Genomic DNA, 15,124 nt, shown 5'->3' on the forward strand with positions numbered 1-15,124 from the left:
ACCCGGCCCAAGTGGTTAGCAGGTAAAATTAGTCTTTGTCAGAATCCATTAAATCAGACCAAGACAGAAGTAAAAGTTAAGTCACACTTTTTTTAATAATAAAAGTAAAAAGAATAAACGTAGTCAAAACATAGCCAAAGTTCAGTAACCGGAACGGATAGTCAGCCAAGCCAGAAGTCAGGGATCAATGTAGTGGAACAGCAAGCAGGATCTGGAGCCAGAAGGGATGTCAGCAAAGCAAGTCTTTAAACAGGAACGCAGGAGAATGTCTCTGTGATGTTGACCAAGGCGAAGGCAGAGATCCACTGGGCTGAACGGCTTAAGTAGGCAGGACTGACGAGCAGGATATCCTCAACGGGTGAGTAACTGTGGAGAGATAGGAGCTGGCAATTAGTGGCCAGCTCAGAGAAGGAAGGGCGGACCAGCCCTGACAGACTCATAGTTGGTAAGGCTGAAAAAAGACACAAGTCCATCAATTCCAGCCTATGTCTATGTTTGCGCTTTTACGTTAATATTACATTGTATATCCCTGTATGTTGTGGTAGTTTAGGTGCTTATCTAATAGTTTTTTGAAAAATTCATCCAGGCCATGCCTCAACGTGTTTCGCCCAACCACAGGGCTTAAACGTGATTAGGCCCCCAGGACGAAACATGTTGGCGGCGTGGCCTGGATGAATCGAGCTTAGGCTGCTTTTCCCTGCTAACCACTCAGGCCGGGGGAGGTGTGGGGCGGCCGGGCTATCTCTTCCTATTTCTACAACATGCTTTGGGTCTGGACGAACCTTTCCCCAGCCTGGCACCCTCACTTGTCAGCGGCATTTTAATTCATCAGAGCTTGTCAGCCTGAGTCGGGGGGCCACTAAGCTTTTATCGTGGGTCACAGTGTGGACAGTTCAGTTATTTTGTATGTCTGCATGAATACGCACATTCCATACAACTTACAATCTACAATAACAGCACAGTTGTTCAAACAAATCCCTGCCTTTTTAACCACTTCTCGACCATATATACTATATATAATGCATGCAAGGTGGCGCGATTAGGCAAAATCACGTACCTGTCAGTGTCATTTACACAATGTCAGTGTATATTTTTAGCACTGATCAGTGTTATAATGTCACTGGTTCCCAAAAAAGTGTCAAAAGTGCCAGCTATGTGTCCGATCTGTCCGCTGCAATGTCAAAGTCCCGATCAAAAATCACTGATCGCCGCCATAACAAGAAAAAAATAAAATAAATAAAAATGGCATAAATATATCCCCTATTGTTTTGTAGGCACGATAACTTTTGCGCAAACCTATCAATATATGCTTATTCCGATTTATTTTATTTTTTTTATTTTTATTTATTTTTTTTACCAAAAATATGTAGCAGAATACATATTGACCTAAATCAAGGAAGAAATAAAAATTTTTTTTAATTTATTTATTTATTTATTTTATTGGATGTGTTTTATAGCAGAATGTAAAGTATATTGTTTTTTTTTTTTTTTCAAAATTGTCAGTCTTTTATTTGTTTATAGAGAAAAAAATAAAAACCGCAGAGATGATCAAATACCACCAAAAGAAAGCTCTATTGGTGGGAAACAAAGGACATCAATTTTGTTTGGGTACAACGTCACACGACTGCGCAATTGTCAGTTAAAGCAACACAGTGCCATGTTGCAAAAAATGACCTGGTCATTAAGGTGGGGTAAAACCTTCCGGGGCTGAAGTGGTTAATAAGCTAAGCTTGAGCTCCTGGCTAAGCGACCTTCCCTATCCCAAGATGATAGCGTTAGGATGGTTTCACGCTGCCGCTCTGCGGTTCAGCCATAGTGTAGGTGCATCACAGTCTACTTTGTGGTCTCCTATTCAGCCCTAGAAGAATTTACCCCCTTCCTGACCAGGCCCTTTTTTTGAGATCCGGCACTGCACCACTTTAACTGAAAATTGCGCGGTCGTGTGACGCTGTACCCTAACAAAATTGGTGGCATTTTTTTCCCCACAAATAGAGCTTTCTTTTGGTGGTATTTGATCACCTCTGCGGTTTTTTATTTTTTGCGCTATAAACAAAAATAAAGTGAACATTTTGAAAAAAAAAGCAATATTTTTTACTTTTTGCTATAATAAATATCCCCCAAAAATCTATAAAAAAATGAATTTCTTTCTCAGTTTAGGCCGATACGTATTCTTCTACATATTTTTAGTAAAAAAAAAAAGAAAAAAACGTAATAAGCGTATATATTAATTGATTTTGCGCAAAAGTTATCACGTCTACAAAACAGAGGATAGATTTATTGCATTTTTATTATTAATTTTGTTTTTTATTAGCAATGGCGGTAATCTGCGATGTTTATTGGGACTGCGGCGGACAGATCGTACACTTTTGACACTATTTTGGGAACATTAGCCTTTATACAGCGATCAGTGCTATAAAAATGCACTGATTACTCTGTAAATGTCACTGGCAGGAAAGGCGTTAAACACTAGGGGGCGATCAAGGGGTTAAGTGTGTTCTCTAGGCGTGTTTTAACTGTAGGGGGGATGGGCTCACTAGAACATGACAGAGATCACTCGGAGCAGTAGATCCCTGTCATGTTGCTAGGCAGAACTGGGAAATGCCTTGTTTACATAGGCATCTCCCCGTTCTTCCTCTACATGCCACGATAGTGGGCCACCAGTGGACATCGAGTCCGCGTGCAAGCTCCCGCCGCGCACCCGCTAACCGCTGATGACACAGCGACATACAGGTTTATGATTTTGCTCGCCCGTGCCACTTTGCCGATGTATATCGGCGCGAGCCGGTCGGCAAGTGGATATAGACACCAGAGATGCAGTATACGGGACTTTTGGTGCACTTTCAGAAAATGCAACAAAAACGTACCATCTAATAGAAGTCTATGGGGAACCCCAGGTACACTGCGGTGCGCTCAAAACCGCAGTGCGGCAGTGTGAAACCGCCATTAAGTGTTTGTAAACCCTCATCTTGTAAAACAACCCATTACGTTTAAAATAGAAATGAAAGACAAACAACATTTGTGTATAAATAAAAAAATAAATAAATAAATAAAAAACACATATTTTTCCTTATTTATAAGTGATCGCATTCCCTCTGTTCTCCGCTGCAAAAGACCCGGGGGAGGAGAAACAGCAGTACACTGATCTTCCCAGTAAATGGCTTTGGGTGTCAGGACAAATCGCATCATTGGAGGAGAGCAGGCAGGGCACACTGAATTCCCAACACAGCTAGGGAACTGACCACGGTGTGTGCTTTCCTGCCTGGTGTGGTCAGTTTTATAGGAAAGCAGAGGGACTGACAGGAACACCAGGGATTTCACACAAAGGAAGCAATTCAAAGAGAACAGGATAGTTTCTCATACAAGTACATGGTACAGCAGGAACATATCAGCAATATACAGCTTCGTCTGCTGCAGGCAGGAGGACGCATTTCCATTTCCTGGTGATCAGACTGCAACATTGTAACTTTGTAGCAAGGGAAAAACAGGTGTATAGGCGCTACAAACCTTCCCACATACATGACTAAGGACTAACGTCTGAAATGCGTAGGATATTTTTATAGCATTGTACGTGTTTACATTGGAGAAAATAATTATTTGATCCCCTGCAGATTTTGTAAGTTTTCCCACTTAAAAAGAAATGAAGGGTCTATCATTTTTATCATAGGTGTGTTTTAAATGACAGAGACAGAATATCAACCTAAAATCCAGAAAAAAAACACACATGATACAAATGTTATAAATTGAGTTGCAGTTCAGTGAGTAAAATTATAGTATTAACCAAGCAAAAAATGACTGGGTACTTGGTGGAGAAACCCTTGTTGGCAATCAGAGGTCAGATGTTTCTTGTAGTTGGTGACCAGGTTTGCACACATCTCACGAGGGATTTTGGTCCACTCTTCTTCTTTACAGATCTCTAAATCCTTAAGGTTTCTTGGCTGTCACTTGACAACTCAAAGTTTTAGCTCCCTCCCATAAATTTTCTATAGGATTAAGGTCTGGAGACTGGCTAGGCCACTCCATGACCTTAACGTGCTTCTTCTTGATCCACTATTTTTATTTTTTTTGCCTGGGGCGGTATGTGTTGGGTCATTGTCATGCTGGAAGACCCGTCCATGATCCATCTTCTGGCTGAGGGAAGAAGGTTCTCATCCAAGATCTTGCAATACATGGCCCCGTCCATTGGCCCCTCAAAGTCAGCTTTGCCTTTAGCAGAGAAACCGTCCCAAAGCATAATGTTTCCACCTCCGTGCTTGACTGTAGGGATGGTGTTCTTAGGGTCATGGCATTTTTCTTCCACCAAACACGGTGAGTTGAGTTAATGCCAAAGAGCTCAATTTCGGTCTCATCTGACTTCAGCACTTTCTCCCAGTCCTTCTCTGAATCGTTACTAGGGATGAGCCGAACACCCCCCGGTTCGGTTCGCACCAGAACTTGCGAACGACCACCGCGTTCGGTACGAACGTTAGAACCCCATTGAAGTCTATGGGACTCGAACGTTCGAATTGGAAAGTGCTAATTTTAACGGCTAATATGCAAGATAGTGTCCTAAAAAGGGTTTGGGGACCTGCCTCCTGCCTCAGGGGACATGGGTCACTGCAAAAAAAAGTTTTAAAAACGGCCGTTTTGGCGGGAGCACTGATTTTAATGACGATTAAAGTGAAAAAAAAAAAGTGAAATATTCCTTTAAATATGGTGCCTGGGGGGTGTCTGTAGTATGCCTGTGAAGTGCCACGTGTTTCCCATGTTTAGAACAGTCCCTGCACAAAATGACATTAAACGGAAATAACACCATTTAAAACTGCTTGCGGTTTTAATGTTATATCTGGTTCCTGCAATATGGTTGAAAATCATTGAGAAACATGGCATGGGTAGCCCTCCCTGCCCATTACCAGCCTATTTGGGTCTTGTACGCATATTAAGGGGAACCCCGTACCCATATTAAAAAAAGGAAATGCGTGTGGCCCCCAGGCCCTATATACTCAGAACAGCAGTATACAGGCGGTGCAAACAAGGCAGGGACTGTGTAGGTTTGTTGTGTTAAGTTGAATCTGTTTGTCATTTTCAAGCGGTACATTTTTAAAGTGTAGCTCCAGTCAAAAAAACTATCTTTAAGCTTTTTGGAAAACATAGGGAAGGGTTATCACCCCTGTATAATTTGTTTTGTCGTCCATCTTTTTTCATCTCACTTGCTGCTGTCTCCTTGCGTTTGCAAGTAGGAGATGTTTGTAAGTTGGATGTTTGAAAGTAGGGGCCTGCCCTATATTATAGCGGTATGTACTGGGTACAGAGCACGCAGACAGCACGCACTATCTCCTAACACTACTGACTGCAAGCTCTATTATTAACCACTTGTTAGCCCAATGTTTGCATAAAGTGAAAGATGAAGTTATGCTGAGTAAATAGATATCAAACATGTCACTCTTCAAAATTGCACATGCCCGTGGAATGGCGCCAAACGTCGCTACTTAAAAAATCCCCATAGGCGACGCTTTAAATATTTTTTTACTGGTTACATGTTTTGAGTTGCAGAGGAGGTCTAGGACTAGAATTATTGCTCTCTCTCTAACATTCTCGGCGATACCTCACATGTGTGGCACATGCGAGCACATGGGGACATGGGCGCTTTAATTTTTATTTTATTTTTTTATTGTTCATTTTACTTTATTTATTTTAGTTTGACATTTTTTCCCCCAAAAATATATTTTTGATCACTTTTATTCCTATTACAAGAAATGTAAACATCCCTTGTAATAGGAATATGGGGTGACAGGTCCTCTTTACAGTGAAATCTGGGGGGTCAATATGACCCCACATCTCACCTCTAGGCTGGGAAGCCTGAAATAAAAAATAAAAAAAAGATTCTGGCTTTGATCGTACTGGCGAGTTGGTAGAAGCACCGGAGGGCGGTGAGGGGTGGGGGGCGTCTATGGCTGGGTATTTCAGGGTATCACCGAGTATGGCTGGGTATCTCTGAGTATGGCTGGGTATGGCAATTTATGGCAGGGTATTACAGAGTATTGGCGGGGTACTACAGAGTAATAGCAGGGTACTGCAGAGTATTGGGGGGTACTACAGAGTAATGGCAGGGTACTGCAGAGTAATGGGGGGTACTGCAGAGTAATGGGGGTTACTGCAGAGTAATGGGGGGTACTGCAGAGTAATGGCAGGGTACTGCAGAGTATTGGGGGTACTGCAGAGTAATGGCGGGTACTGCAGAGTAATGGCGGGTACTGCAGAGTATTGGGGGGTACTGCAGAGTAATGGGGGTTACTGCAGAGTAATGGGGGGTACTGCAGAGTAATGGCAGGGTACTGCAGAGTATGCACTGGTATTGCAGAGTATTGGCAGGGAATTGAGGGGTTAAATTCGGTGAGCAGCGATGTGGGCACTGCAGATGCAGCCCACATCGCTGCTGACACCGATCTCTTCCCCTCCGCTGTACCGATCGGTACAGAGAGGGGAGGGAGGAACAGGCGTCATAACATGACGCTGGTTTGTTTCCAAGTGATCACTCCGTCATTTAACGGAGCAATCACGTGGTAAACGGCCGCTATGAGCGGCCGTTTACCGTGATCCGTGATGCGACCCGGCGGTCACGGATGCTCTCGAGTGCGCACACCTCGGGGCACGCAAAAGCAGAATTCTGGGAGGCTGTTAATTAACGGCCTCTCAGAGTTAAACAACCCCCCTGAAGCCGTTAATCGGCAATGGGCAGTTGTTAAGTGGTTAAAGCTAGATCACTAGCTATATAGGTGAGGTGAATATAGTGGTGTATACTGCAGTCAGGGCACAGACAACAACCACTACACAGCAGCAAGATAGGAAATCAGCCAAAAACGATTGGTGTGTACTGTGTTGAAGGTACACAGAACACCCACTGCTTCAGATGCTAAGTAACACACTACACGAGGCCGCCTCAAAGGCGGCCTTATATAGTGTGGGGCGTGCACTACACAGCCTGAGCTATGATTGGCCACAGGCAGGATGCCTGTGGCCAATCATGGCTCTCCTCGCTGCCGGCGCTGCGATTGGCCAAGCATGCGGGGTCACAGTGCATGCTTGGCCAATCATCGGGCAGCAATGCACTGCGCCAACGCAGTGCATTATGGTCCGCGCGCGCGTCACTCGAATTTTGACGCGAACGGCCAAAACTTTCGGAATTCGCCGAACGCACGAACAGCCAATGTTCGAGTCGAACGTACGTTCGACTCGAACACGAAGCTCATCCCTAATCGTTACGAATGATGTTCATTGACCAACTTCAGACGGGTCTGTACATGTGCCTTCTTGAGGTGGGGGACCTTGCGGGCACGGCAGGATTTCAATCCATGGCGGCGTATTGCGTTACCAATGGTTTGTTTGGTGTGACTGTGGTCCCAACTACCTTCAGATCATTCACAAGCTCCTCCTGTGTCATCTGGGTTGATCCCTCACTTTTCTGATGATCATTATTACCCCATGTGGGGAAATCTTGCATGGAGCTCCAAACCGAGGGCAATTGGTGGTTATTTTGTATTTCTTTCGTATTTCAACAATCGCTCCAACAGTTGTCTCCTTTTCACCAACCTTCTTGCTGATGGCCTTGTAGCCCATTCCAGCCTTGTGCAGGTCCACAATCTTGTCCCTGATGTCCTTTGACAGCTCTTTGGTCTTGCCCATGATGGTGAGGTTTGAATGGAAGAGATTCTGTGGTCAGGTGTCTTTTATACACAAGTTGTCGTTAAGCCCCATACACACTATCAGATTATCTGCTGAGTTTTTTCCTTCAGATTTACCAAAACCATGTAGTAGAAGGGCCTGCCTGATTGCATACACATTGCAACTCCTAAGGTTTGTCCTCATATTATATGGTTTTGGTAAATCTGAAGAAAAAACTCAGCAGAAAAACTGATAGTGTGTATGGGGCTTTAGGAACACCTTCTTAAATTGACAGGACTAATCTGTGTACCACGTGTGTGTGTGTGTATATAGATATAATATATTTTTTTATATCGTTTTGGATAGAGTGGAGAGGGATTAGAACCCCTGTCATTATTTATTTTATTGCTGTCTGTGCCCCCATTAGGGAGTCTCTCTCTCTCTCTCTCGTCTCTCTCTCTCGTTTTACCATTATCATTGAAAGTAAAAGAAAATCCTAAACTTTTGGGTTGTCCCCGGACAAGTAATAGAAGGGGAAATCTTCCAATGGGGACACTAGTTCTGGTGACCTGGGGGTCCCCAAGGAATTCCCTTAATTTCAGGAATTTCCTTTCACTTCCTGTTTTTCGCTATGAGACAGGAAGTGAAGGGAAATCTCCCCAATGGGACACAGATGGCAAAAAACTGACAGGGGTTATAAGTTATACCCCTTCATTACTCTATCCAAAATGGAAAAAGGTTTTGGCTATAGTTCTACTTAACATCATTCGTTTTCTTATAAGGCTTTAATTTCACACTTTTTTTTTTGTCATTTTTTTTTTGTCTGCCAGCCCCGCTGCCCGTGAGACAGAAGTGTGCCGTGTGGAGGAAATGCCAACCAGACGAGGTCGTGTACAGTATACGATGTGGTGGCGCAAAGTCCATCCTACCTGTAATATGTCTGGAAGATGAGATGTAAGTGTGGCACAGATCACGTCAATCAAAATGTTATATCATCTCAACAATGATCTTTTTTTTTTTTTTTTTGCTCTTATAATGGATAGCCCTGATCTACATTGGTCATTTCACAGCTGGAAGCACACACAGGTGCGCGCTCCTAGCGGTCAGTCTGAACAAAAGATAAGGAAGCAGTCAGCGTGGTTCCCAGTGATGTGATAACACTGGTGACCAATCATGGTGATCCCAGGGAGAGCGGGATTAGGGAACCTGCACACTGTACTGATGTATGAACCTCACATTCCTGAGATTCTCACAGCAACTTCCAAAACTGCAGTTCTTGTGGGATGTTCCTGGTCTGCAGTGGTCATGACCTATTAACCACTTAAATATACAGCAGCAATGTGGCTCTGCTGCACCACGTCACATACCTAGTATGCCATCCGACACTTCCGGGTAGAGGGGGCGCATGCGCGCCAATGGCAGCCTGCTCCCACTGTGATTATACACAGCAGGAGCTGATCTGCGGGTGCCACAAACTCCATGTCGCTGAGTGTTAGGCGGGGAGACAGATAGGCAGTCTGCTTGTGTAAACAAGGCAGATCGCCGTTCTTACAGGAGGGAAAACATGGATCCTGTGTTCCTGCAAAGCAGGTACATGGATCCATGTCTTCCCCTAGGAAAAGCATCTCCCCCACTGTACTAAAACACAGGCTAGGCACACCCTTTGATCGCCCTTATTGTTAACCCCTTCCCTGCCAGTGTCATTAGTACAGTGACAGTGCATATTTTTTTTAGCACTGATCACCACATGAGTGTCACTGGTCTCAGAAAGTCAGTGCCAGTTTTGTCGCTACAATATCGCAGTCCCGTTATAAGCCACTGCTATAAGTCCCTGCTCGCCGCCATTACTAGTAAAAAAAAAAGTAAATTCTATAAAAATATATATTATATATATTTTGTTTGTTTGTAGTCTGATCACTGTATTAGTGTCTTTGGTCCCCAAAAAGTGTCACTTTTGTCCGCTGCAATATCGCATTCCCGCTATAAGTCTCTTATTGTCGCAATTACTAGTTAAATAAATAAAAATATCCCATAGTTTTGCGCAATCCCGCAGTCCCGCTATAAGTTGCTTATCATCACAATTACTATTTAAATAAATAAAATATCCCATAGTTTTGCGCAAACCAATCAATATACAGTTGACCCCCGCGAAAGTTGCGGTTCAGAGTTCGTGGCCTCAGTCGTGGATCTTTCCTTAGAATCAAACGAATAATTTGTTAACGGAAATCCCCGCAATTTCACAGAAATTGCAAATATCCTCCCCAAATTTTTTTATGGCTTTTTTTTCATGGCACTATATATTGGTGCATATTTAGGGTTTAAACTATCAAAAAAATTGATTAAGTTGTTTGAGTGCTTAGAGTCTTCTTTTAAAAAAAAAAAAAAAAAAAAAGAAAAACTATAGGCATTTTATATTTGACCACATCCAAAATTTGCAGTTTTTCACAATTCGTGGGTGCTCTAGGAACGTAAACCCCGCAAATTTTTCGGGGGGGTCAACTATATGTTTATTGGGATTTTTTTTTATTTTTATTTTTTTTAGCAAAAATGGAGCATAATATGTATTGGCCTAAACTGATGAAGAATTTTTTAAATTTTTTTTATTAGATATGTTTTATAGCAGAAAGTAAAATTATATATATATATATATATATATATATATATATATATATATATATATGTATGTATGTATATGTGTGTGTGTGTGTGTGTGTGTGTGTGTGTATATATATATATATATATATATATATTATGTATGTGTGTGTGTGTGTGTATATATATATATATATATATATATATATATATATATATATAATTTCACAATTGTTAACGTTTTGTTAATAGCACAAAAAATAAAAAACTGTGGAGGTGATCAAATACCACCAAAAGAAAGTTCTATTTGTGGGGAAAAAAGGACATCAATTTTATTTGAGTACAGCGTTGCATTACAGCGCAATTCTCAGTTAAACTAACACAATGCCGTATGGCAAAAATTGGCCTGGTCATGAAGGGGGTAAATCTTTCAAAGAGGTCAAATGGTTAATCCAATTGAGAATCGATGGGTTGTGCCGGAAAAAAAAAAAAGTCTCATCCACAGAGGCCCCACCTCACAACCTACAGGACTTAAAGGATCTGTTGCTGATGGTTTGGTGCCAGATACCACAGCATACCTTCAGAGGTCTGGTGGAATCCATGCCTTGACAAGTTATGGTGGGTGGTCATAATGTTATGGGTGATGGGTGTATGTGGACCATAGTACGCACCCATTGGTGTGAATGGGCCCTTCAGTTTTGGAGACATGGGGATGGGTACAGGCTCATAGCTAGGGAGGGAGCAGTGGGATCGGTACTGATTATTATTATAATTTTTTTTTTTTTTGTACAAATCATATAATTTTCTAGATCCTTAATGAAAATGTTGCTAATTATTGATTTGTTCTTTGATTTTGTCGCTCAGATTACTAGGCGGGCCTAAGAAGACCGGGGATAGAGGGTTCAACTTCGTCATCGTCAACCGTAAGTTTGTCTATTGTAGAGAAATAATGACCGCTCAGCAACTGTCAATTGTAAGAAGTGCGCTGATGAAAGTCTGAGAACTGTGATCTGAAATTAGTGACTGAAATTTATCATCTGAAAACAGAGTTTTGAGTATTGTGCGAAAGGAAGAAAAAAGGTGCTGATAATGGCTGCCGAAAACTCCTGCGATTTTATCATGATTTGCAGCAATTTTATGCCGTGATTTTGCTACGATTTTGCTGTGATTTTTACCATGGTTATGATGTGTGTTTCATAGGTCATGTGACTCAAAAGATGCATCAAAAATGAAATATGAGTGCATTTTTGATACATTCTTGCTACATTTTCAATGCATTTCAATGGGGAGATGCATTTTTTTATAATTTTTTTTTATTTACATTTTATTTTTTTGTGTTTTTATTTTTAGTTTTTTGCGTTTTCTTTTTCCTATATATTTTTTTATTTTTTTGCATTTCTTTTTTTTTTTTTTTTAACTGACCAAAAATGGAGCAAGCTGGATTTTTAACACCACTTCAAAAGATGGCGATAATGGTATACAATAAATTCATATTATGTGTGTGATAGTGATCTCCCGCGCTCCAAATGGCAAAGAAAAATTGCAACCAATGCTACTACTTTACAACCATAAATATCAAAACCAGTGAAAATTAAATATATAAACCAAAGTGCATATATAGCAAAATTCACAAAATATAGGAAATATAAAAAATAATAACATTTAAATTTCATGAAGAGAAAAACAAAACAAAAGTCCAATAGCAGTCCTGTTTAAATAACAAAATAAAAATTGGATGATATTCCCAGTGATATTCTAATTAAGAAAAAACACGTAAGGTATCCACCACCGTATGTGTCCCATCAGGTGGAAACTCGCCAAAATAATAAATAATTAATTTAAATTCATATTAAATAAAAAAATTGCATACAATACAATTATAGGCAGTTCTTAAGCTGAATTTGTTTGTAAGTCAGAACAGGTACATTTTTTAAGTGTAGCTCCAGCCAAAACAATGTATTTATACAAATATATATTATAAATAATAATTATTAATAATTAATAATAATAATTTTAAAAACGTCAATTTCGGACGAGATGAGAAGGCCTGGCTCGCAGTCTCCACTCTAATGCTATGTACACACAATCGGACATTCCGACAACAAAACCGTGTTTTGTTTTGTTTTTTTCGGATGGATGTTGGCTCAAACTTGTCATGCATACACACGCTCGCACAAAGTTGTCGGAATTTCCAAACATCAAGAACGCGGTGACGTACAACACGTACAACGAGTCGAGAAAAATGAAGTTCAGTAGCCAGTGCGACTCTTCTGCTTGGTTCCGAACATGCGTGGGCTTTTGTGCTTCGGAATTGTGTACACACAGTCCGAAATTTCCCACAAGTCTTGTCGGAAAATTTGAGAACCTGCTCTCAAACAGTTGTTGGAAATTCCGACAGCAAATGTCTGATGGAGCATACACAAAGTTGGAAATGTCCGACAACAAGCTCACATCGAACACTTGTTGTTAGAAAATCCTACAGCCCATTAGGGTTCAATATCCCAAAGGTGTTCTATCGGGTTGAGGTCAGGACTCTGTGCAGGCCAGTCAAGTTCCTCCACCCCAAATGAGCTCATCCATGTCTTTATGCACCTTGCTTTTTTCTCTGGTGCGCAGTCATGTTGGAACAGGAAGGGGCCATCTCCAAACTGTTCCCACAAATTTGAGAGCATGAAATTGTCCAAAATGTCTTGGTATGCTGATGCCTTAAGAGTTCCCTTCACTGGAACTAAGAGGCCAAGCCCAACCCCTGAAAAATAACCCCACATCATAATTCCCCCTCCACCAAATGATTTGGACCAGTGCACAAAGCAAGGTCCATAAAGACATGGATGAGTGAGTTTCGGGCAGAGGAACTTGACTGGCCTGCACAGAGTCCTGACCTCAACACTTTTGGGATGAATTAGAGCGGAGACTGCGAGCCAGGCCTTCTTGTTCAACATCAGTGCCTGACCTCACAAATTCTGAATGGTCAAACCTTCCCATAGATACACTTGTAAAATCCTTGTGGACAGCCTTCCCAGAAGAGTTGAAGCTGTTATAGCTACAAAGGGTGGACCAACTCAATATTGAACCCTACAGACTAAGACTGGGAGGCCATTAAAGTTCATGTGCGTGTGTAAAGGTGGGTGTCCCAATACTTTTGACAATATAATGCAATACAATACAATATCCAGATGCAATATCGTTTACTTCCAAATAGAACTGCCAGCTTGATGAAGAGCAGGGATGCTTGAAATTGTACAGTCACTGCTACTAATACATTTCATGTTTATGTCATTAAATTCTATCTGGAAGTAAACGATATTGCATCTGGAGATCGTATCCTTCTTTATTGATATTCATTGGAGGTGGATGAACAGGAGCTCATCATTGATATGGTCTCCCTCGTTCACTCAGAGACTAAGGAAGTGACTTACCTCACAAGTGTGTGTGTGTGTATATATATGTATAATATATACAGTATCTCACAACAAAAGTAAGTACACCCCTCACATTTTTGTAAATATTTTATTATATCTTTTTGACAACACTGAAGAAATGACACTTTGCTACAATGTAAAGTAGTGAGTGTACAGCTTGTATAACAGTATAAATTTGCTGTCCCCTCAAATAACTCAACACACAGCCATTAATGTCTAAACCGCTGGCAACAAAAGTGAGTACACCCCTAAGTGAAAATGTCCAAATTGGGCCCAAAGTTTCAATATTTTGTGTGGCCACCATTATTTTCCAGCACTGCCTTAACCCTCTTGGGCATGGAGTTCACCAGAGCTTCACAGGTTGCCACTGGAGTCCTCTTCTACTCCTCCATGTTGACATCACAGAGCTGGTGGATGTTGGAGACTTTGCGCTCCTCCATCTTCCATTTTGAGGATGCCCCACAGATACTCAACAGGGTTTAGGTCTGGAGACATGCTTGGCCACTCCATCACCTTTACCCTCAGCTTCTTTAGCAAGGCAGTGGTCATCTTGGAGGTGTGTTTGGGGTCGTTATCATGTTGGAATACTACCCTGCAGCCCAGTCTCTGAAGGGAGGGGATCGTGCTCTGCTTCAGTATGTCACAATACATGTTGGCATTCATGGTTCCCTCAATGAACTGTAGTTCCCCAGTGCTGGCAGCACTCATGCAGCCCCAGACCATGACACTCCTACCACCATGCTTGACTGTAGGCAAGACACGCTTGTCTTTGTACTCCTCACCTGGTTGCCACCACACACGCTTGATACCATCTGAACCAAATAAGTTTATCTTGGTCTCATCAGACCACAGGACATGGTTCCAGTAATCCATGTCCTTAGTCTGCTTGTCTTCAGCAAACTGTGTGCAGGCTTTCTTGTGCAACATCTTTAGAAGAAGCTTCTTTCTCAGATGACAGTCATGCAGACCAATTTGATGCAGTGTGCGGCGTATATGGTCTGAGCACTAACAGGCTGACCCCCCACCCCTTCAACCTCTGCAGCAATGCTGGCAGCACTCATACATCTATTTCCCAAAGACAACCTCTGGATAGGACGCTGAGCACGTGCATTCAACTTCTTTGGTTGACCATGGTGAGGTCTGTTCTGAGTGGAACCTGTCCTGTTAAATATATTTATGGTCTTGGCCACCGTGCTGCAGCTCAGTTTCAGGGTCTTGCCAATCTTCTGTAGAGCAGTAATTCTTTTTTTCATATCCTCAGAGAATTCTTTGCCATGAGGTGCCATGTTGAACTTCCAGTGACCAGTATGAGAGAGTGAGAGCGATAACACCAAAGTGAACACACCTGCTCCCTATTCACACCTGAGACCTTGTAGCACAACGAGTCACATGACAACGGGGAGGGAAAATGGCTAATTGGGCCCAATTTGGACATTTTCACTTGGGGGTGTACTCATTTTTGTTGCCAGTGG

General features: G+C 41.9%; 1 protein-coding gene across 1 annotated transcript in view; it reads left to right on the forward strand.

Annotated features, from left to right (window-relative positions):
• Positions 1-15,124, forward strand: part of FAM3B (FAM3 metabolism regulating signaling molecule B) — a 101,971-nt gene that overhangs the window by 60,910 nt on the left and 25,937 nt on the right. Inside the window, exons 3-4 of the mRNA XM_077479891.1 lie at positions 8,469-8,592; positions 11,095-11,153. Coding sequence (XP_077336017.1) covers positions 8,469-8,592; positions 11,095-11,153 — 183 coding nt within the window. The remainder of the gene's footprint in view (positions 1-8,468; positions 8,593-11,094; positions 11,154-15,124) is intronic.

This window comes from Lithobates pipiens, unplaced genomic scaffold (genome assembly GCF_037356315.1).
Source record: "Lithobates pipiens isolate NorthernLeopardFrog02 unplaced genomic scaffold, aLitPip1_a1.2 Scaffold_16, whole genome shotgun sequence".
Lineage (NCBI taxonomy): Eukaryota > Metazoa > Chordata > Amphibia > Anura > Ranidae > Lithobates > Lithobates pipiens.